Source organism: Neolamprologus multifasciatus, chromosome 8 (genome assembly GCF_963576455.1).
Source record: "Neolamprologus multifasciatus chromosome 8, fNeoMul1.2, whole genome shotgun sequence".
In the NCBI taxonomy this organism is placed as follows: Eukaryota; Metazoa; Chordata; class Actinopteri; order Cichliformes; family Cichlidae; genus Neolamprologus; species Neolamprologus multifasciatus.
Window position 1 is genome coordinate 7,721,306 of NC_140446.1, and position 24,110 is coordinate 7,745,415.

At 40.5% G+C, this 24,110-nt stretch overlaps 1 protein-coding gene across 7 annotated transcripts in view; it reads right to left on the reverse strand.

The window, feature by feature from the left end:
- Positions 1–3,051: 3,051 nt before the first annotated feature.
- Positions 3,052–24,110, reverse strand: part of sdk2b (sidekick cell adhesion molecule 2b) — a 292,041-nt gene continuing 270,982 nt past the window's right edge. Inside the window, exons 38-46 of one of the 7 annotated variants that reach the window (XM_085170968.1) lie at positions 22,955–23,092; positions 22,381–22,542; positions 22,174–22,299; positions 20,875–21,039; positions 20,571–20,711; positions 17,694–17,832; positions 10,769–10,898; positions 5,765–5,821; positions 3,052–5,227 (exon numbers count right to left, since the gene is read on the reverse strand). In XM_085170968.1, the coding sequence (XP_085027094.1) occupies positions 4,805–5,227; positions 5,765–5,821; positions 10,769–10,898; positions 17,694–17,832; positions 20,571–20,711; positions 20,875–21,039; positions 22,174–22,299; positions 22,381–22,542; positions 22,955–23,092 (1,481 nt within the window). In that variant the 3' untranslated portion in view covers positions 3,052–4,804. Of the gene's footprint in view, positions 5,228–5,764; positions 5,822–10,768; positions 10,899–17,693; positions 17,854–20,570; positions 20,712–20,874; positions 21,040–22,173; positions 22,300–22,380; positions 22,591–22,954; positions 23,093–24,110 lie in introns of all 7 variants that reach the window. The other 6 variants (XM_085170966.1, XM_085170965.1, XM_085170964.1 and 3 more) reach the window with 6 other exon arrangements.

Genomic DNA, 24,110 nt, shown 5'->3' on the forward strand with positions numbered 1-24,110 from the left:
ATCTGCTGTTCTGTAATGTTGCACCCATATCTAGCTCCATAAAATAACAGTTTATTAAAAAACTTATTTATTTGTTATATATATATATATATGTAGATAAAATTCGCGTTTACAAATGCTTGTATATAGACTAGTAGTTAAAAGTGGATAGACCTTCATATATCATATACAGACACTGAATCAATATATCATCTAACTTGTGAAGAAGGTGAACAACCATGTACTAAAGGTCATGCTAATATGGTTAAATCAGTATGTTTTTTCACGTTAGCCATTTAGCACATCTGAAAGCACCACATAAATGAGCGCTATTGGTTTCAAACATGCTAAATTTCAGAAATGTGCACTTAGTGCAAGTGCACACAATTACAACAGGAGTTAATGTTCTTCTCTTTTCTAATTTGTAGTATTAGAACAAATGCACTGAAAAGTAGCCTATTACTATAATTAAAGGTCCAGGCACATTGATTTATATGATCACTAACTCATAATAGCCATGGAGGTAATTAGGTTAGACATAGTGCCCTTTTCTCCAATTATTTCTGACAATTTCCAGATTACATTAAAAATGGCCTTTAATTTCACACCCACAAAGCAAATTTACAATGTCTGATGTGTAAATCATCCAGGCCACATACAAATGAGCATGTGTGTGTGCGTGGGTGTGGTTACAAACTCAAGCTGGGCCTCAGGTGTGAACTTTAATTCTCCACTGACGCCCACCTGTCTATCAAAGCCTAATTTTCCCACCTGTAAATATCATTAGGGCTTATATTTCAACATGATGAGCCAATTAGTGGTGTATTGTTTTACGGCATACTCTGTTTAAGTCTGTCAGAACTTCAGCGAGGGTAGGCAGGAACATGACACTTTGATGGCAGGTTTCCCTGAAGCAGGCCCCTTATTCAGTTATTGCTTCCTTGTGTGGCTCTGTGTTCTTTGTTATATACTGCACACAGCCTAAATGACTGCAGTAAATGGGGACAAAAGGTATTCTCTTTTCTCATAAAAAGCCTCTCAACTGAGATATAAATAATTGTGACCTACTATGAGTCCTGACAACAATTTATGTCACAATTTTTTTAGCTGCCTCACATTCCCAAGTCTTACTTTCCCCACATACTGTGGAAAGTTAGCGTCTTTTCAAACTGCGAGAACAGTGGGGTTCTCTGGGGAAAAGGGTCTTTCAGAAAAGACTGAGGCCATTTTTCTGCTCTTGCCTATAATGTACACTAAGTCAGAAAACAATTTAAGTTTGATACAAAGAATACATTAGGAAGGCATTTATGAACAGCACAGAGGGAACATCCTATTTCTCAAATTAGTATCCTTTCTCCAACTGTCAGTATATCCTCTTCAAATCCCCAAGCCACACTCAGTGATGCTCACAAATGAGGCAATTAAATTCAGGGTTTCAAAACTCCTTTGAACTACACCTTCTGTCTGAATCCTTTAATATTCCAACTGAGGGTTCTCAAACTCATCAGGGCTATTTAGCACCTTGGGCTCCCTTTTTAAAAAGGGACCACCAACTCACTCTTATCTGTCAGTCATTTCCTGAGGGGTAGAAGAAAGAGAGAGACAGAAGGAAATGAACATTTCAACAAGTGAAAAACCTCCTGTCTGTGATTCTTCTGTTGGAGGGAAATTTCCCATGTGTTTTCAAAAAAGGGATTAGTGCTCTGGACGCTCTTGTTCCAATTCCCTGTCCAATCCTATCCCATCTAATCTCCTCTCTTCTCATGTTTATGTGGTTAGTAGGTTAGCATTGGATCAAGTGACTGACTGTGATACAATTAGCATCTAACACCATCTGACACTGTACATGTGCTCCTGTATTACTGCATATAATGTTTGCACATATATTTTCAGTGCATCACCTATGTCCTGCGTAGATATGGGTATCACTTAATGTATAGTCACAGGGGTCAAAGGCCCAACTGAGTTATCTCACTTGTGGTTATCTGGAAACCAGGAGAAAGTTGAAGATGTCAGGATGAGACTTTGTAACCAGATAACAGCATTTCAAAGAATCTTCAATGATCCAATTTATTTCTACCCCGAGTAACACAAGGTTAGATGTGATTTAATTAAATAATTAGCCATGGACAGATCCCAAGTGCTTACAGAACTCATTTGTAAACAGAGCGCTTCTGGCGTTGTGCACTCTGTTTTCTTTTAAGGTTTTTATGACATGTTACAGTAAATAGTATTCGCTGCACTTTGCAGAAATTTTTGTGTCATGTTTAGAGGCACAATGGCCATTTTTTCAATAGAAAGCAAGGGACTACTTTCTGTGTCTGAAGAAAAACTACTCAGGTGATTCCACGAACCATGATGCCCAGTTTGAAGAAACCATGTCTAGACGTAGCATGTGGCCCAACATCGCGTGATACTCAGGGAAGCTTCAGAGGTCTATCAGTCCAGTCTTTTTCTTTATTCTAAAAGCTACAAAGATTGGAAAGTTAACGTAAAGTCTTCAAACATTTGCTGTTTTGGTGTGTTTACCACATATTCTGGCATAGTCAGAGTTTACCAACTAATTAACTGGATCTGGGAAAGTAAGCCAACAACTAAACGACTGGCATTGTGAAAGATTTAAACAGACGCACAAGAGGAATGGAGTAGATAGTGATCAATGGGTGTGGTATGATTCGCACATAGGTCCTCAATAATGTTGAAATCAGTTGATTATGCACACACTTGGAGCTGAAGTAACATTTCAATTTTTTCTTGTATCATTACTGAATACGAGATTACTGTGATCACCATGTATGTTATTTACTGTGCTAGAGTGCGTGAGGAGGTTTACAGAGGAAATAGATTAGATGGGTGCTACTGAAAATGGAAATCTGCTGATTACTGTGGCACAGCGACAGAGGTCATGCAGCACTGGTTTGTGGCAAAAGTTGGAGTTACTGCTTCTGAACGAAGGCCTTTTTTTCTGCACAGTCTGAATAAGAAGGGGGTTATATCCCTTTAACACCACTGTTTGCATGTTTCCCTTCCTCCCATCTCCCCTTTACGTTTCACAATTCAATACCAGAACGGTTAACATTGAAAAATAATTTATTTCAGAAATGTACTGTGATCATATATTCATTCAGATTCTGCATGATAAGCTTTTGTTGCGTACAATGAAATCACCCCACAAATAATTAAAAAAAAAAAGTAGATGACATTTTTTTTCTGCTTTTTGAACTATGAAAACTAAGAACACACCACTGAGTCTTCACTATAGCGTTATGAGCGCGCCTGGCAGGTGGCTGGACCGCGTCAGCCCTCTGTGGCGTTACTCCGGGCAGGTTTACAGTTGCTGCAGAACAATCTCTTTATAAACAGACATAAAGTGAATGATCTGTAAGCTTACACACGAGAAGAGTGACCACGCGCACACACACATGCACGCGCGCACACACGTAATTGCATCTGGGACAATACAGTCACACCTGAATATTACAGAGTGGTTGTTTACATAAAAGGAAAAGAGGTGAGGCAATTCAATGACATCATCTCTTGGTGCAGGCTCGGCGCTGCCCAGCGATAGTGATCAGTGACAGCGAAAAGTTATCTCAGCAGGGAAGAAAACAGGGGGGGTGGTGGGAATCCTCTTGGTCTCTTATCAAAATCACACTGTAGAAGTAGCAGCTGCGCTCCCTTATAACAGTTCCTGATGACAGTTTTGAGACTTCACCTCTTAAGTTGGATTCCAAAGCATTTCAGTAGAATCGGACTCGTGAGTGTTTATGTGAGCCAGCAAAAAGTGAAATATGAGATATGGGTTTTGTATGCAAACTGATTCCCGGCCCACATGAGGCAACACGATGCCAAAGTCTCGGGGCACCATCAACAGTCCATTCACAATTGGTGCCAGAGATCATAAATATGTGTTTCTCTTTCAAGGCATCTTCGATCCACTGTAACACACTCACAAAAAACAGACTTAAACACTTCCACTTAAACAGATATACACTCGTTTCATATATCTGCAGGATCCTTCAGGCACGCCGCAGTCACTGACATTTGACCTAGTACTATGGCCAAATGCTGTCTGACTTTTTTTTTTTTTATGTATGTGTATGTTATAGGCCAGAGAGTTTTTCCCATTGAAATCCATGATTGCTTCTTCAATGTCATTTTAAAACTCTCACAACCAGCACATTAAATGTCTTCGATTTGGCATAAATTCCACCTTTACGCTGGCAGCTTTTTGTTTTTACATCCAGTCCAAACAAATAATTGTTCTTTAACTTCCACAATATGGCTCCATCATATTGTCATATCAGTCTTCGTCAAAGTAGAGTCAGCAATGACTTGATTTTGTCTTCTAGGCATGTCTACTATAGAATATTTATATATATGTATATATATATATATATTTATATGTGTGTGTGTGTTTTCAAAGATTCTAGTGACTTTGTACAGAATCAGATATTACCGCTGAATGAGTTTAAAAAAGTAAAAAGAAGGAAATAAATGATAAAGCCATGCAAGTATTTCAACAAACAAAATAAAAGTGAATAGATGTTGCAGAGACCTTTTTTTTTGTTTTGATCAGCCGGTGAGCGAAACCAAAGGTTACACTGGCACATTTTCACACATTAGACAAAAAAACGCCTCAAAAAGTATCAGAATGTTTTGATACATCCAAGCTCACTAAAAGAAATAACATGTAAGTTATGAAAAATAAACTGATGATGAAAATAAAGAGTGAGCGACTTGATTGGGCTGACTGCAATGCTATGTTCTTCTTCAACACAAGTTGGGTAGGTATTTTCAGAAGTTTCTATGTCCTCAGTATTTTTCACACAAAAGAGGAAAAGCCAGCAATAGGGGCCCGTGAGCCAGGGGCTAGACTGCTGGGGGGCCTGTACAAGGTGCTGTGCTGGCTCGGAGGGTTGGAGCTCTGCTGGGAGGGGGTGGGAGTCCGGCTACCTTTGGGTCTAAAGAGGCTGCCTTGGCCCTGGGGCTGGCCCTGAGCCTGCTGAGGCTGAGGGCTTGGTGAACTCAGCTGGGGTGGCAGTGGAGGTAGAGGGGGCAGCGGTGGTGGGGCGCAGTGATCCGGCTCTCCTGACTCTGACTCTGTGTAGCTGTAGGCCTGCGCCCGGGATATGCCTTTCTGTTGGCGCCGCCAGGAGTTGTAGTAGGTAGGATCGCTTATGTAGTGGTTGACGAAGGAGTGGGTCTTCTGACGGTTAGGGTCCACCTCATACTCGCTGTCGCTGCCCTGAGAAGCCAAAAAAAAAGAAGAGACAGCGGTTTATGTTGCGAGTATGGTGTGACTCTGTAGTGTTTCCATGTGTAGCAGTTAAAGATGTTGAGGCTAGAATGAAAATGAACATGAAGTTATTGTGTTATTCTAAGGCATCAATTTACAGCCACAGCTGTCTAAAAAGCAAACACATGCAAACACTTACATTTACAACACGGCACAAGTACAGACGGACAAAATGGTCAAAGATGGTCGAAGCATGAAGGATGACTTGCTACTGAAACGTGCACAAGAAAACCGTCAACACGAGATGGCGAAGGTCAATTTGTCTTCGGGACTTTAACCAATAAGCAGATCTATATGTTCAGGATCTAAGACCTTGACCACACCACGTCAGCAAGACAGGGCTTGGTGTTGTGTTACACAGTGTGGCACATAAAACCTAACATGTAAGAGGAATCTGAGGGAAAGGATTGGATGGGGGCTACCAATTGGAACCAGTCGCCTATAGGGCTATATAACATTCAAAGCAGGCAGCCACAGGAACCTCACCAAATGCAGTGGAAGTGTATGTAGGCCACCTGTTCCATATGAAAACACCAGCGCCTCCTATGGGTGAACAAAACAATGGGTTTTACAGTACATCACCATAACAGAATGATTCAAATGGCCGAGTCATGATGGTGATAATGCCACAATATGTATAAATAAATGCAGAAATACAGCCTTTGTGCCATTCTGTGCGAATGGTATGAAAAGGTAAAAGGATGAAATAAAAACACAGTTTTGCATTGTGCAGTGTATTATCCAACACCACCATCAACTTTAAGAGTATATTGAGAGCACTGAAGCATTGTTAAAGTTATTTTTCTTCACATTTTAACTCAGTCTGAATTCCATTCTTGCTATGTGTAAAGAAATAATAGTTCTCAGCACATTCTCACCAGTGACCTTCCACCTTGCTGCAGGTTGAGCTAGAAGCACTATTGTATTCAGGTCAAGAAACATTCCATGCATCAAACAAAAAGGAACGTGATCACTGAACGCTCAGCAGGGACCGCTCATGGTAATCTAATTGCCATGAAAGCAAACTGCCAATCGGCCAGGCAGCGTCTGATTAATCACCTTGCCACAATGAACATATGCACAGTTGACTGTGCCAAAAATGTCACTGGATAATTTCCCAAAGACGCTCTTATAAGCATGCAATAGGTGCATAACAAAAGCCCGTTCTCTTCAAAGTGGTATACCACCGAGAGGGTGCTGATAATCGCGAGCGTTTCAGAAATTTCTTGCTCTCTCGGGCCTTTCATAATCATGTACAGAAACATTGCTGTTGGCGCACACTCAAGGAACAGATCTCTCGCTGGATATTGCGCAGCACATATGTCATACATATGGCAGTTGTCTCAGATTTCCCTGTGCCTCCTGGTTCATGCCTATGTCAAACCCCTATATAAAAGCTGTTGTTTTCTCCATGTCAGCAGAGTTTATAAAAGTCCAAACAGAAACTTTTGAGCGCTGAATTATAGGAAAAACGATCCTACATTTTGATTCTCTTTAAAAGAAAGTATCCTGTTTTTTTTTCCTCACTAATTAATCAAAGGCAGATACTGCACAAGCCACGTTCCCCTTAACATACCTCCTTTCCCCCCCTTTCTTCTTTATCGTTTTTCCTCTCAATAAAGGAGAGCCAGAGTGTGGGATGGCTCAGTATTTGTGTTTTTGTTTGCAATATTGTTACCCAGTTGTAAACACTTAGGTCTGAGAAGCATTCTATTCATACCAGTCTATTTAGCAGCACAGCAACACAATAAACACATCCATTCACAGTGGACCAGCAAGTCACACTGAGGCACTTCAAGTGGCATTACTTCACTCTAAAAGAATTAAGCCAGCATTGAGAGATGAAAAACCACTCTAGCTGTGTGTGGCAACGGGAAAGCGTGACTGTAGACCAAGTGTTGACACAGGGAATTGCATCCTCCTGCCTGCTCCGACACAATTTTCGAGTGTGTGCAACAGATGTTGTGACTGTTAAATTGTTCTGCTTACAAGTACAGCGCTCCAATCTGTCTGCCTTTGCTTTTGGTTTATCACCAATATTTAACAGAAATAACACACGGATGCAATTGAGTAACCTAAAGTAAAGATGCTTAACAATTTGCCTCTGGGGCCGCGCAGCCCTTGATACAGCTCCTTATTTCAACTCATTACAAGCTAATTACTAGAGCTGAATGCTGTGACAGAAACAGACTTTAGGCATGAAATGCAGCATTGCACCTCAGCCTCGAGGGAATAACCGTCTCATTTATGCAAGGATATGTGTAAGACAGACACATACCAGCCTGCCTGTGTCAATTATTAAGCATTTTTTCATCATTTCGATGTTAAATTAGGCGGTGAAAGAGATTAAGACATCTATCCAATTAACTAGCGAAACCTCTTGACAGTACTTTATTTTATCATCAGCATAATAAAGTTGCCTTGTGGTCCTGTTTACAGTTGCTAGCAAAGAAGAGGGAAAACAACAAAGGAGAGGAGGGAATAAAATTGAGAAAAAACATGACAAAGATGTGCATCAATCATGGGTCAGAATTACAGTTTCTTGGAGATAGATTGGTCATCATCAACAAACCATGTAGGCGTTCAGACAATCTATTTGAAATTTGACATCGACTTGCTGAAAATGAGCTTGCTGTCATCTCTGTGTTTGCCACCATCTGAATCATTCCCCTTTTTATCTGGATGTGTTGCTCCAGAAATGACATAGACTTACAGTCGTGTTAAAAGCGCTTTGAATTAATTACTGCACTTTGTAAATAAATTCTCTGGTAAGCAAGGTCCCAACCCCATCCCCCCCCAAAATTGATGCATACCCCAACAGTCGGTCCTTTGTCCTCTTGTTATGGATTATTGCAAAGGGGAGGGGGAGATAGGGGATGCTGTCTAAGTCACTCTTATTGATGAAGTGAACACAGCAGGAGTCCTTTGAGATAAAGACAATGGCAGTGTATATGGGGCTGGAGGGGACTCGAAATCCCTGCACATTCACAGCACATATATCATTATGAGCTTTTAGCAAAAGCTGTGCAGGAAATTGGAAAGGGGAAGATGGGACGCTTTTGCTAGCACTAAAATACCAGCTTTATCAAAGCAAAGTTGCATACTGCCACCATTAAGGCGAGGCCTAAGTCTCCTTTGTAGTTCCAGTCCCCAACTAGTGAACTTCATATTGCTTAATCAGAACAATTATATTCAGAGAAATTTAAAATCTTATTGATAATTAGAGCTGCCCCAGAAAGATGAAATGCATAATGGAAGCATGTGCATTTATTCAGATTTTTCCCTTTAGAAGCAATGCCTAGTTTAAGGAAGCATGTCAGTTTAATGCTCGTTTTACGTGCACTTCATCCCATCCAGCCAATATAAATGTCTGCGTCTTTCCAATGACCTCTGTTTTGTACACAAGCCAAAAAGTTATTAATATCAACTCTTATTTATTTGCGGTCGCCACTGAACTTTATTCTGGGTTATGGCATGAAACTTTAAACGGGGCTGGTTAAAATTAGCGTGTTGTCATTAGTGACAATCCAAACATTACAGATAATATTCTCGGTTGAGTCTCAGCCAAAAAAAGCTGCAGTAACCACAGAGGCAGCGAGTATTAGGATGGAGAAAGAGAGCGGCAAAGTCTGAAAGAAAAAGTATGTGAGAGAACGCCGACATTTTCATCTCTCTCCCGTGGAATGCCACTCTGCAGAGTAAACATAATCTATAATATGACTCAGAGACGAGGTCATTTGCCTTTAACTGGTTTCGGCTTTAAATTACACACAAAGACATTGCCACAGAGACAACCTTGGAAAGCGTGAAAACCTACACTCTAAAGGAAAGAGGGAAGTCAATAGGTCTCTACCTGCAGGGGAGCAGAACAGTAATGGTGACCCTGTTGCCTTGCCAAGTCACTGTTGGCTTTCTCCAAATCCCCTCTTCACGAGGAGTACAATAGTGAACTTATACCTGCTGGGGGAGGCCGTGGGGATTAAGGAGGACAGACAGCACAATGTCATACTGATAGCTATGAGTTATCCGCTCAATAAAACTTCAAAGAACATTCCTAGATTTTTTGAGCATCACTGGCGCTGATATGGTGGTCTGTCAGGAGCATGGCAGGGGAGCCTTGGGCTAACAGAAAGGCTCTGTGCATTTCACTCCATCAAAGCCAACATCGACCCCTCGAATGTGCAGAGTGGCAGCAGACAAGTGTCGTCATCCAAGGGGGGCAGTAACCGCATTGGGGCCGTGCTTGACAATACACAAGTGTGAATGGTAGATATGTCAGACAGGCGTTGAAATGTTGAAATGCTTCATTTGAGGGGATGTTATGGTGCTGTGAAAGGTCCTGTCTGTAGCACTTCATTGTAGAGAGATTTCTATTTGATCTGGAAGCATGACTTAGGTCCCGATAAAGCGAGGTGGGGAGAGATTTCTGGCTTTTGGAATTCACACTACAGACTTATTTATCTGAAAGATAATTTGGGAAAATGCGGAGAGTAAAGAATTCCCAGATGAAAGAAAAAAAACTGAAGGAAGCCTGATAGCAAGGGAATTCCAGACTACTTTCCCCTGATGCTTTTATCTTGCAAGGCTCCAAACCAGACTGCAGATTGCAAGATGAATCACAAAAACCACAGAGAGGATGTGATATAAACGAAAACAGAAACAGCATAGTGTATATGCACATAAGACCAGACAGAAGAAATTTAATTTGGTTAAAAGGGTGAGAATGAGAACAGACAAAAGCCAAGATGGCACACGCTGATCAATAGAAAGACAGATGCAGACAGACAGAAGGGCACAATTTATTGATCACACTCGCTGGGTAAAAGCAGTTTGGCTCGGCACAAAGGCCACAAGTCAGACATTCTGACATCAGTTTTTAAATAATCTATCAGTCCGAACAGAAGACTTTAAAACTTCAAACAGACTCAAAATTATGATCGCGTTTTAACTATCAAGATCCAATACAGTGCTCTTTTTTTCCATGGAGATTAATTTAACTAACTCTGATCTGACTTGCTGAAAAGGAAAATTGGATAAACTATCTGTCTGGAGAGGCAGCTAGCTGGAAAATAAATTTTGCAGAGTGCATGCCCTCTCGCTGCCTTACATAAGGAGTGCTGTGGCTGAGTGCAGTGACCTAGATCTCAGGTGGATGTTTGTAGAGTGACATTCTCCACAGGTTACTGCCTGGTCTAAAAACTGCTTTGCCACCAGTAAGCACAGTCATTAATCTCTCATCTCGCCATGTGCATTACTGTAGCTGTAGCTTATGACCTCTGCAGGCCAAACACATTGAGATGGGTGATACAGAAAGGACACCAGCATGAACAGGCAAAAAACCACAGAACAGCTGACAATGCAAAGCTGAATTCCAGAGGAATTCGAGGAGATGACGGTGGGTACACGTACACAGGTACAAACAGGACTGAAATACTACTTAATGCAGACAGTAGGGAAGATGCAGTGTAAAACAATATAATGCTATTGCACCTGTGAGTCTGAGATTTCTGAGGGTTTTTCAGTCAGGCTGCTGCTCTCTGCAGGGATCAGGTCATTGTACTTGGTGCTGACATCCTCGTCCGAATAGTGTAGACTGCCCGGGCTGGGCCTGGGAGGAGACCTAATCAAAGAGTAAATGCACACAATTAGTTAGATTCAAACTGGTTGTCAAGCTTAACAAAGAAAAAAAAACCCTGGCTTTTCAAAAACAAAACCTTTTGGAATAAATCAGGTTGTATTTTAAATGCCAGTACATCTCACTGGGTTGAGCAGGCTAATGGAGAGGCCCAGTTTCAAATCGACCACAAGAAGGGATGGGTATCGAAAAGCGGTTCTTGTTGAGAACCGGTTCCCAGTGTTTCAATTCCTTGGAATTGTTTGCCATTTTTGCAAACGATTCCCTTATCGATTCCAGTCGCCCCGAATGACGTCACCACGTTGCGGAGCGTCATTTACCTGGCAGGAAACACGGCGCCTAAGCGGCTCAAACGCTCAAAAGTTTGGTTTTGCTTTACGAGAATGGATGACAACAGGGCAACTTGCAATACTTGCAAAGTAGATATTTAATTTAAGGGAGGAAACACTACAAATATACAAAAGCATTTGCTCACAAAACACACGATGACCTTAAATGAATGTCGTGTTTTTAATTCCGCTCCGGACTCGTGAATCTCAACCCAGCAGCAGCGGTAACGTTTGCACGTCCTCTCCCGTTAATGCGGCAGGTAAATAATCAACTAACAGTGCATATTAAGTTAGCACGATCTGCCTTATTACAAAACCTGCCATTACTGTGCATTTAGATGACCATGATGAGAGAGACAGACAGAGTCTGGCTCAGATGCTGGCAGTTCTCGCTGCAGTCTACCGTTAGCGTCTCCTTTCAGGCCAGGATAGACGAATGTCACCGAGCAGTGACTCAGTTTGTGGTCAAAGGTTTGCACCCATTTGCCACAGCAGATGATTTTCGGTAAGTGAATGTGTTTAATTGTAGGCAGGGACATTACTGGATATTCTTGTGTAATTGCTACAGAATAATTGATGTTATACTTTGTTATTGCTACAGAAGAATATTTATTTTATTATTTTACATTTACAATTTTTTTTTCCTGGGGACCCTGTGACACCCCATTGAAGAGCCGTAGGCTGTGGATCTCTTAAGATCTCACTGTTGGGTTTGTAAGGCCATGTTACTCCTAAATTTCTATCTTGTTCAAAGAGAAGATATAAAACAAAGTTCTAAGCTATTAGACCTTAGTGTTCTCCTTTTTTAAAAAGAATCGATAAGAGAATCGATAAAGAATCGAATCGTTAAACAGAATCGAAAATGGAATCGGAATCGTGAAAATCTTATCAATACCCATCCCTAACCACAAGACTGTTTTCTTCCAACTTTCATGTCATCTCTCTGCTGCTCTATTCCAATAAATAGTAAAAAGAAACTTAAAGAATACTCCCGGTCTATCAAAACCTGGGTTAACTGTCCTATTACTTATTCTTTGTATAGTTTTGTTCCTTTAAAATTAGAAATTGTAGTCAATTTTTGATAAACAAGCAAATGCAGTGACTCTAGATGTTCTCTCTAATGTCTGAGACACTACAGTTAGGGCTTCCTGTCAAGCTCACATGTGTTCTCTCTTTCAGTGTGTGTAGGAGGGCAACTAGATGAGAATCATGGGACACTCATGAGATGGCTGCTTACAGCCTGTCTCTTCTGCAGTGAATAATTTCCTTGATTCAGTCCTCACTGTGGGCTGTGGAATGTCAAACCACTAGGCTCTTGTGACTAAATTATAAACTGAACTCAAGGGGTCATCAAACAAATTGCAGCCTCAGGCTTTGCTCGGGTAAATGTTATTGCACGCTACACAAAATGATGGCATGGATTAATGTGTCAGTGCGCATACTTAGGTTATCACATTTGGAATTCAGATAGAAGCTTAAAGAGAGGTGGCCGAGGAGAGGGAGGATCATTAAAGTGTGGGGCAAGGGAGGATAGGGACAAGGTGTTCAATGAACCTGAAAACTGAAAGAAAGATGGAATGGGAAAAACGTGAAATAGTTGGAAAAAAGCATTCCCTAAAATGGTGCGCTTCTGTCAGGGGTGTTTTCAGTAAATATGAGAGTAATAAAAAAGCTCTTGGTTCCTAATCTCCTCCACATTTTCCACTGTTCCTAGTCCTCCTAAATAAACACCCATCTGTTTCTGCTGATTGGTGCTGGTTTGGCGGAGACTACTTGGACATACTGACTCCTGTTGACTTTCCAGGCCACAGCGTCAGCCGGCAGTCGCTGCCAGCGGAGCTGCTGGAGTGCGCACACAGCCGCTCCACACATTGAAAGTGCATTTGCATAAGCATTTTCCATATAAATATATTTGGAGAGCATTTCAAAAATGTTGCGGGTAAATTCCAGCAGTTTTCACAGGGCTGGTACTTTGAGTGCAGTGTGGACGAAATGGAAAACTCCACTGGGAAATCACAAAGCAAGCTCTAACTCAATTACACTCCTAGGGTTAAACTAAAGTTAATTCACTTAACTTTAGAAAATTGAAACATGTACAATGGAGTTTTCCTATACAATGAGCTCAAGTTTTTCTAATTCGTGTGCTCTTTCTACATGACTGAGAATCTTAGATTATATCTTATATCCCCTTGCATATATACAGATGGATTTTGACGCTACAGATGAGTGGTTGTTTTTATATTTTCTAATTGGCTTGGATTCTGCTTAAAGGACATATGTAGCTGGGACCATGTAGAGCATAGGCGTCAAACTCTGGCCCGTGGGCCATACCAAATTATTATTAGAGCTGGCCTACTGGTATTATACAGCTAATATATATATATTGTTTAGTATTAAGCTTTGCTTGTTCCATATTCAGTTTTTCAGCAAAACGTGTTTGAGTCCATAAGAAGAGATTCATTCTTAAATCTGGAGGAAGATTTCTTTTTCAATAAATATTAATGTTAGCCCGCGACCTTGTTCCAGTTTTGAATTTTGGCCCACTGTGTACTTGAGTTTGACACCCCTGATGTAGAGAAGTGTCTGTGTGGACGAGTTCATGGGGTTACAACAAATCAATGTGTGTTAAAAAGGAACCTATAACAAAAATAATAAAAATGCTTAAAATTATTTACCACGTACTTATCATATGTGACTGTTTTGAGCATTTTTATCCACCCACCCATCCATGGGTTTTTATCTGTTGGGGATGGCCCAGGATAACCCAAAAGCCCATCATACTGCGGGTCCACAACTCACTGAAGGGGCCGTAGTGGTTCAGTGCTTGGTGGACCATGTCTTGAGCAATGTATCAGTATTTGTGGTATTCAGTATTTTAGACACAGTATTCCAGTATTTTTTATATCATTTTATTCACATTGGTCGCAGCATCCATCTGCCAGTCGCAGCAGATGGCCGTCCCTCCCTGGTTCTGCCGGAGGTTTCTTCCTGTTAAAAGGGTGTTTTTCCTTCCCACTGTTGCCAAAGTGCTTGCTCATAGGGGGTCATGTGATCTGTATGTATTATTGTAGGGTCTACCTTACAATATAAAGCACCTTGAGGGGACTGTTTTTGTGATTTGGCGCTGTATAAATAAAATAGAATTGCCCTGAATTGGCTCAAGTCTTATTTGACTCAAAGGTGTTTTTTTGTCAGAGCAGTTACTCTTCTAACATTGCCCCCTTCACCTCTGACATACCTCAGGGTTCCATTCTGGGCCCAATTTTGTATTTATTTTCAATGCTACCACTCGGGTCTATATTTAAAACAAAACAAAACAAAAGTTGCTTAGCCTGTATATGATGATGATGATGATGATAGGAGTAAAGCGCTATACAAATACAGGCCATTTACCATTTACCATACTCACATATATCTACCTTCTAAACCAGGCGTCAACTTCCTGTCCAGCTAAGTTTAAAACCTGTCTCCTTTCTTGACACTTAATGAAAACAAATTTAGAAATTTTAGCGATCCATCCCACTCATCGACAGGTAGTCACACTTTGCATTACCTCTTCAACTCTTAAGCCTCAGGCATACTATTCTAAATCTTAGAGAAAACAACAATCTCGGTGTCATCTTTTATTCCTTTCTTAAATTTGACTCAAAGATCAAACCAGTCACATTTCCGCCTCCCTCCTAAATTTACATCATCTACCTCACGAACAGTCTTCAAATCCCAAGTGAAAACATACTCTCTCGCCCTTGTTTTTCCCTTGAGTTTCAATTAGTTTATTAAGCTTGTGGATCAGGCAGCAGTAAAGGGCAGAGGTCCCTGCAGTTTGATCCTAAGCTGGTGAATCTGGCTAAAGGAATTGGATCAGATATTTATCCTCTTGAGGTAATTTGAGGGGAGGTTTGCCCAAACAGTCTGCATGTGTTTTGTGGACCTGTTGAAGGGATTTGACCATGTCTCCTGGGACATCCTGTAGGAGGTGCTTCAGGAGGATAGGGCGACTGGCCCACTGGTGCAGTTGTACAGATCATCCAGTCCTTGTGCAACTGCAGCAGGACCCATTCCTGGTGGGAGTTGGACTCTGCCAGGGCTGCCATATTGAATATTTCTTTTTTTCTATGCACATTTCTATATTCATTTATATACATTTGAGTATTGGAGGAGCACCCTTGGAGGAGGGTCGCTACATTTGTACACAGCACGTCTACTGTTTTTACCTATTAATGTAAATGCAATCGACCTACTTCTACTACCCCTCTTGGTATGTTGTTGTGTTTTTTATGTATGCGTTCTTTTATATAACTCCATCTTATATAGAAAAAATTAAACTGAGTATCACCAATACAGAAATATAAATAATGCAATAACAAGATATATTTTTTCCCCAATTCTCCAGCATCCTTTAGTGATCCGTTTAACAACAACGCTTTGCATCAGTGTAAATGTTAGTGGATTTTTAAGTTAATGACAGAGGAAATTTCCCCCAGGAGTATAATTTTTCCATAATCACAGGTCTGAATTTTTTATCTGCACTTATCCCCAGAAGGACTCCACAAAGTAACCTTCAGCAACTTGCATTCCTCTGCAGTCCTCTTAGCGAGCCCCCTCCTAACACAGCCAAACAAAGAATCGAGCCAAAGTGAAGAACAGCTATTGCGAGCCTACTGGGATATTATGATAAACTGCCCGTTTTAAAACACTGAGGAATCTCAGCCCACTTTCACCCCCTTCTCCTTGACTCGCATACACTGTTGAATGAGGCGTACATTATTTATCAGCTCTCTCATTTGGACGGAGAAGGGTCCACTTAATCCTCTCACAGCAAAATTCAGTCAGCAGCAGCACGTCAGGTAAGGAATGAGAACCAGAGGGTGAAATCAAATCTGCCCCCTGGTCTTTACTCATTACCAGGCTCTCTTGCTACGATCGCCTGAAGGGACTCATTAACATGTCTGAAGTGTTCGGAAGCTTTGTCACTCAAGAGTGTTTAAAACCATGTTAATCTACACTGAATTACATCGCCGAGACCTCTTTAAACCCACAACCAGTGTCAAAGTTGGTTTCAAAAAACAAAAAGACGCTACTACAAAGCCAAGAAGGGATTGCACTCTTAATCCTTCCCTCTTGATCATAGAAGAATTTGAATGTCAAACCTGAGACACATTTAGAGTTCTTTGGTTTGATAGCATGCCGTTTATGTGCTATTAGTGTGCACTCATTACTACTGCCATATATATATATATATATATATATATATGTTTATGAGACCACACTTTATCTAAATTCTTTATATTTTACCAGATTGATGTGTTTATCTATTTTGATCTCCTTACAGGAAAAAGGTACACTTAAAGTTTAAGCGGGTAGATTAAGTCATCGGTGTCCAACGGTACTGAAATCCCTGTGCGTTGTGATTCTCCACCAGACATATTGGCCCTTGTATTAAACTCTGAACAAATAATCTCCACATAGAGAAAATCTCTGTGAGGATCAGCTTCAAATGGCATTTGCTGTCTGACACAGTTCTGAATTAAAATGAATACAGCAGGATTAGGAACGTATTTGATTTCTGATCCTGGTATAACGCAAAAGAACTTCATCCTGTCTTTGGTATTCAGAGACCAGAGATCAAGATGTGGCATTAATCTATAATCGGAGACTCAGGTGTTGGGATTTGGTTTCCTTCGCTATGGGCTGAGTTCAAAGAGTGCTGACTGTACATCTGTGCATTCTTTCCCTCTGAGCCTCCCCCTTCAAGTCAGAGACATAGTAGTAGGAAGCTGCCTGGAAGCATCTCAAAGACCTGTGCCTGCTTTGATCTGTCCTCAAGGTTACACACACACATATACTCATAGAAAGACACAACCAAACATATTTCTCCAGCTTACTTTACTTATATAGAAACAGTCAGAGAATGCATTTGTCTCATTTGCATTCTTTTCACTCAAAGGATAGTAATATCCACATGACATAACTGACAGTCTGTCCATAAACAACATGAAAGCAGCAGTCTATAAATCCACATCTTATATGCAGAATAAACAGGTTTTAATGAGCTAACACAAAGTGTGCAGTCACATCTAAACCTGGACTTATGACTTAGTTCGTGCAGTATTCTCAGCACAGGTGTCAGTCACAGTGATTGGTTTTAAAACAAGGCCATGGCCTCAAGACCAGCGTTGCTGGGAATTCACAGAAATACAGAAGCTCATTAAGAGAGGCTGCAGTGAGTCTCTTTATATGCTGCTTTTAGATAGCGGAAGGAGTGCGTTTGAGTTGTCAAGAGTATTTTTTTTTCCAACAGAGCTGAAAGTGTTTTCAGGCATGAGGTATAGCTTCCACAGATTACCCAATTATTTTCACCGTATGGCTGTTTCATTTGGACATTAAATTAAGCTTTTCTTTTAAATATTATCGGAACATGAATTTTCTTGGAAATGTGTTGCTCACTCACCTGGTGTAGACACCGTTCTTCCGGCAGAAAGAGTTCTTTACAGACAGCCGTCGATTGTTAAGTTCCAGAGCTGGGAAACGTCCTTCATCCAGGCTGACCATATCTCCATGGGTGAGAGCGTTACAGTTGGAGTTGTTACCTGGACACACGTACAGAGACACTGTGTGACCACAGGCCAGATGGACAGGCAGGTTAGTGTCTGGGAAAACTGATGGAACTACGTGATCTTTTTTTTCCCTTTAAATTCTCAATACTGAAATAACATTTTATTCCCAAAGCTGTCTACACTTTTTTTTTTAATCACATTGGCTTTTACTTCATCAGTCATGCCGTCAGATGTCATTGTGTTTATTTTAAAGGTTCAAATTGTTGATGTAAATACAGCGGGGGGAGCTATTATTTGATTCCCTACTGAATTTGTAAGTTTGTTCACTTACAAAGAAACATACAGTCTCTAATTTTAGCGAGAAACAGAATATCAGCCGGAAATCCAGAAAAAACTCTACATAACAGTTATAAACTGATTTGTGATTGAGTGAATTAAGTGTATGATCCCTATGGGACAGACTGCCTGTGTGCTCATGTGGCACGCAGATTATAACCAATCAATCAATTATAGATACTGATCCCAACTTGTTATGTGTATAAAGCACGCCTGTCCACCACCATGGCCAAAACCAAACAGAGGAACACATCAGTGGCTAAAGGAGAAGTACGTTAAGACCATGGAGTGGCCTAGACAGTCTCCAGATCTCAATCCTCTTGAAAATCTGTTGCTGAAGCCAAGTAGCAGCCAAGAAAACGACGGGATTTAGAGAGTTTGAGTATAGCGAAGTAGGCCAAAGTCCCTCCAGAAACGTGTTAAAACCCGGTGACCATCTCCAAAAAATATCTTATTTACTGCTTGGGTTTCTCCACCAAGTTGTGTTTTCCTTGATAACCAAATACTGATTTCACACATACATCTAAATCAATGTATAATTTTTATGATATGTTTTTATGGGTTTTTGTCACTCCATTAAAATCAAACAAAGAAATAGAGATCGTCCATTTCTTTGTAAGTGAGCAAACATACAAATTCAGCAAGGATCAGATAATTATTTCCCCCACTGTAGTAGTATTCATATTTATGACTTGCAGCAATAACTCACAATTTTGTAAAAAATACACTTCTTCACTTTCTAGCCAAGTGTAAGAAGAAAAGATCAATAAAAGAAAATATGTAACTGGAGCCAGGAGCTGATTAACTTAGATACCCTGGGATTAGCTAGCTTGGGATGTTAATTAGTGAGGTTCAGAAGTGCTAGTTGGTGGATTGTGTTTTCCCTCATACAGCTAGCTGATTCCCTGTTTCCAGTCTTTGTTAGGTATTCCAACCATTTTAGACTTTAGCTTTTTATTAAACAGACAGCTCCAAGAGCTGTAATAATTCTTACAAACTAATCCTCAACAGCAAAGTAAACTTTTTCCTAACAAGCATCAAGTCAAGCGATGTAGATTTTCAAGTGTCCAAAAAACATGTGAATGAAAATGAGAAATTTGGCAGGTTTGCAGGGCATATCAGTGGAAATTCCCTTAGAATATAGCAACACAAATTTAGTATAAATTACATGGACAGGGCTTAACATATTTATTAAACCACCTATCATAAAAGCAGAGAAAAAAAAAAATTTTACACATCTGTTTTTATACCTAAACTTGAGCGCCAGGCTCTGCACCTCTCCAATAAGTCAGAAATTAATCAAGCATAAGATTCAAAAACCAAAACAATTTTTTTCTGTTCAGGAATGCAAGTAAAAAAAAATGCAATTTGGCATCTGAATCAAAAATGAATAATGTGCTTTACTATTTTTCCAGCTCTGTTGGAAAAAGACATTACATTTGAAAATTCATGGATAACAACAATAATTATTTTTTTGCATTAAATTAAATATAATTTCAGTTAAAGACCTTGCAGATAATGATGGTTAAAAAAAGCATAAAAAAGATTTTGGTATTTACCAATACTATAAATTTAGATCAGCCGCAGCATTATTGTTAATTCTGTATATAAAGAAGCACATTCATAATCTATAACCAATGACTGAGCTAAACTCATAATTGGCATAAATGTTTAACTTTGACTTTAAGTGTCATGATTTTACTATATTAAACAATATAAACAGGATGGTTTCTATATAAGATTAATTTTTCGAGACTATTTCTCACCATGTTATAGGTTAGAAACACTTTCAGTCATCCTACAGGTGGCCACAGCCAGGCCAGGACCTGCATGGTTGCTCGAGGGTACTAAAGGTCAATTGGTGGTTATGCCAACACAGAGAAAAAGAAATAGCATTCGGTCGGTCCAGTGGCCCGGGCCAGATTCCTAGAGGAGGATATGGAGGCTTTGAGAGTGTCTTTGTGCTGGAATGAGAAGGAACCTCTTGTTTTCTCTCCATCAGTCAGAAAGATGGGCAGTGACCCACAGGGACCCCACCCCTCCCCTGCCTGGCAGTTAAACAGCTCTGGCAAAAGTGCTGAGCTGAGGGAAATACCCGCTGATGTCAGAGCTGCTCTGAATGGACAAGTATGCCCCCCGTTCCTGCTTCCTTTCTCTCTTTCTCTGCTTTTTATTCCCCTGCAACCCAGTCAGTGACCTGATTCATTCAAAAGCAGAATTCACCCCTCTACAAAACAAAGTTAACTCAATTTCTCTGCTCAGTATTTCAAAAGTAATAAAATAATAATAAAATCCCTGTAATAAGTTTCACTCTTTTATTTAAAAAAGGCAAGTTATCAGATTCCTATGCCCTCCATGGCACCAGGCTGGAAGCGAAATACAAACTTCCATGATAGTTAAACGTTCCACTTAGCTGCACAACTGTGTGTACTCACCTGATTCAGACTTTTTTGCATACTTCTTGCTCTGTCCTCTGATAATGAGGATGAAAACTAGCAGCAGAATGAAGATGAGTCCCACTAGAGCCACCACGACCAGGAACCACCATTCCTCATAGAAAGGAGCCACTTTTTGGGCTAGATAAGAAAGAAAAAAAACCAGAAAATTGAAATTCATGCTTGTTAAAAACATGTAGCCACATTCCTGTGAAGTCTGAATGACCTAAGGGGATTTAATTAAGCCTGAAAGTTAATGTAATTCAGTTCATTCAATTCTATTAACAAATACAAGAAAGCTCACCAGATATGGAGGGAGAAGGTAGACTCGGAGAGCCATAGCCGTAGTCGTTCACTCCGATGACCCGAAAGTCATAACTGACACCTTGTTTCAGGATGTCCATGTTGAACGTGTGCGATGTTGCATCCTTGGAGATGTCCTTGATTAAGATATCCCACAAACCCTCATCTGTAATGGAATTTTAATGGAAAAATTGGGTCGGAGGAGGCTGACGATATTTGTTAAACAAGCAAAAAATATTTAAACAGTGTCAATATGTCATTGTTAACAGGCTGTTTGTTTGTTTGATACAAGGCTCCGGCCTGGCTGGCAGCTCCGAGGGTAATTGATAATTCTTAAAAATATTACACAATCCATCAATTTCACTGCTCTCGTAAAAATTTACAACCAACAAATTCTACAACATAAATAGCGGAGCAGCCATATTTCAAATGAAGCAGCGTTAGATGTCTTGCTGCTTGCTATGGAAATCATGCCAGAGATCATTTATTACACCCTGCTGCTTGTAAATAAATGTGTAGCTATGACTCCTTGATAGGGTACACAAATATAACCAAGTATGGATATAAATTTTTTATGTTGCTGAACTTTGACAAACATTTTTAAAAAAACAGCGTAATTTGATCTAAGGGCAAAAATAAGTTTTCAAGTAACTGGATACTATAGAAACTTATCACCAATGGCATATGGATAAGGGGGATATGGGATATGGGAAAGCCCCTCCCCCTCCATTCAATCTATACTGCCATAAAATACCTATCGGTCCTTGCAAACCTTTAAAATGTAGGACTAGATAGCCTTTCCGATTCTCACTCGGGAGCGGTGAAACATCTCTGCCTGTGAGTCACCCACCATCCATCACCCTCATTGCCATGCCAGGACTTGTCAATCACAGTTGAAACAGGACGCCAATTGTCTTGACTGTAGCGTCTGAATCAATAACCCATTAAAATGCCAGGGACACTGACTCCAGGGCAGCAGATGTTGACACTTTACACCACTTTCCTTAATCAAAATCTCACAGAAGGTAACATAAGGCCAGTGATGGGGCGATCCTGTAGAGCATGGAGTCTCCAAACGTCTTTCAAAAACATGCTTGCTTCCATTTGCACTCTTAGATGGAATCTCACGTCTCACAACCATATCAAATTGGGATATAGATTGGATATTTATTCTTAATATTTAGATATTAATTTCTAAGATTACAGCAAAATCTATTTTACAGTCCCCTTGGCTATGGATGGCTGACCCCTCTGATTCCCCAAGACCCCACTTTCAAAACCACTGTACTAAATCCCCTACCTGAGGGTCTGGCCTCAATTACATAGCGTGTTATGGGAGAACGTCCTGGGTCTCCAGGGGTCCAGTGAATGGTGAGGCCTGAACTGTAGCGTGTAATAAATGGCTCTCCAGGGGGTCCTGGGGCACCTGAGAAAGAATAACATAGTAATAAGTGTTTAAAGGGCTAGTGACAAAAATGTCAGCTTTCCAAAACATCACTGCAACTACCTTCCCCTGGTCCCGTGGTGATATTTGCTTCCACCTCAGGCCCGTAGATGAAGGTCTTGGCCCGGATGCGGAAGTTGTACGTGACGCCATCTGCCAGGTCTCTGATCTTCAACCACAGAGGGCCGGTCCCCTTCACATCCACCGTCACTGTCTTACTGACGCCTGGGGGGGAGGGGGAGTGGAGACAGTCGGCACAGGCCACTGAAGACTCTAGACAAACACACCACATTTAAAGCAGGTCTTACACAGGCCAGGCAATGTGCAAGCACACCCAACATACGCAAATGCACACAGAGAGTAGTGGAATTAGAAACACGTTTGCATTTTGGCACCGAAGCAATGTCTTATTTAATTAAGATGATAGTAGTAGATATGTATAAGGTTGCAATGAATAATGAGCTGTTTATGTAATGGTTAGCTTAGCTCAAGAAATGCACATCACAAGATCGCAAGAAGGTCGACTGACACGCAAAAGCGTTGACTCTAAAACTTCAGATCTTGTAGTGTGCATTAAGCTTTTATAGCCAGCAGCCATTTAGTGCAGAGAAAACTGACATTGTTAAGAATTTGTTACCATCTACAGGTGTGGAGGGTTCATAGACCAGACGGTAGCCCTCAATGATGCCGTTAGGGAAGGTGGGCTCGCCCCAGGACACATTGACGGAGGTTGTGGTCAGTTCACTGAAGTGAATGAAGCTGGGAGCACTGGGAGCTGAAACATACAGAAGTCAAAAACATCTAAAAATTTTGTCTAATCTGAGTTTGACTTCTAAGAACCTGGCGCATCAATTAATTCATTTCAAAACCATACACAGAACATACATTACACCCTATAGGAGGTTCCAGATGAAACTACAGGCTACGTATCACTGTCACATCTGCAATGATTCATCACCTGGCATGTTTTTGCACATGTTTTGGGACTGTCCTGTTGTATCCAATTTTTGGGTCTTTGTGAACTCTGTGTTATCTGAGGTACTGGAAGTTTTTTATGTTCCCAATCCTGGTCTTTGTCTCCTTAATGATACCTCTGAAATCTCCTTGAAACAAATACAATGCAAAATGTTGTTCGCTGGATTCACATCCGCAAAGAAGACTATTTCAAAGCAATGGTTCAGTCCTGACATTTGTATCAAATCATTCTAGAGACGATGTCTTATCCGTGTTATTGGTTTTGAACATACCACAGCAAAATTAAATAAAGCTCGACCCGCGACTGTTGAAGCTTGGGAAATCTTCTCATCCAGAGTTATCTCCTGGAAGAGGCAATAAATGGTTTTAACTTTGTGTTTTTTCTTTGCTGTCCCTATGCCCTGTGACCAATGTTTGCTTTGCTACTGCAGTTTACAGCTGTGCTGTATATGTCTGTACCCCCCCCCCACCCAACCCCGTTTTAAATCAATAAAATGTTGATCACAAAAAAAAAAAAACATCTAAAATTGTTGTAGAATGACTGTCAAATAATAAAAAACAACCAGATGAGTGGATTGAACAAAAAAAACAACCCTTGCTTCACTAGCCTTTAGTTGAACTTCTCTCATGAAATACCAAGTAAATTTTTGCACGAGCCATTTTAATGTCATGACATATATTTCTTCTGTCTGATCAATACGGTGGTCCTTCCCATGGTTACATCAAAGGCCTCAAACATGAAAGGATGCCATAAAGGTTCCATAATGGTACATAAACTAATGGTTGGTGTTACGGTATTCACCCAATTCTTTTTTATA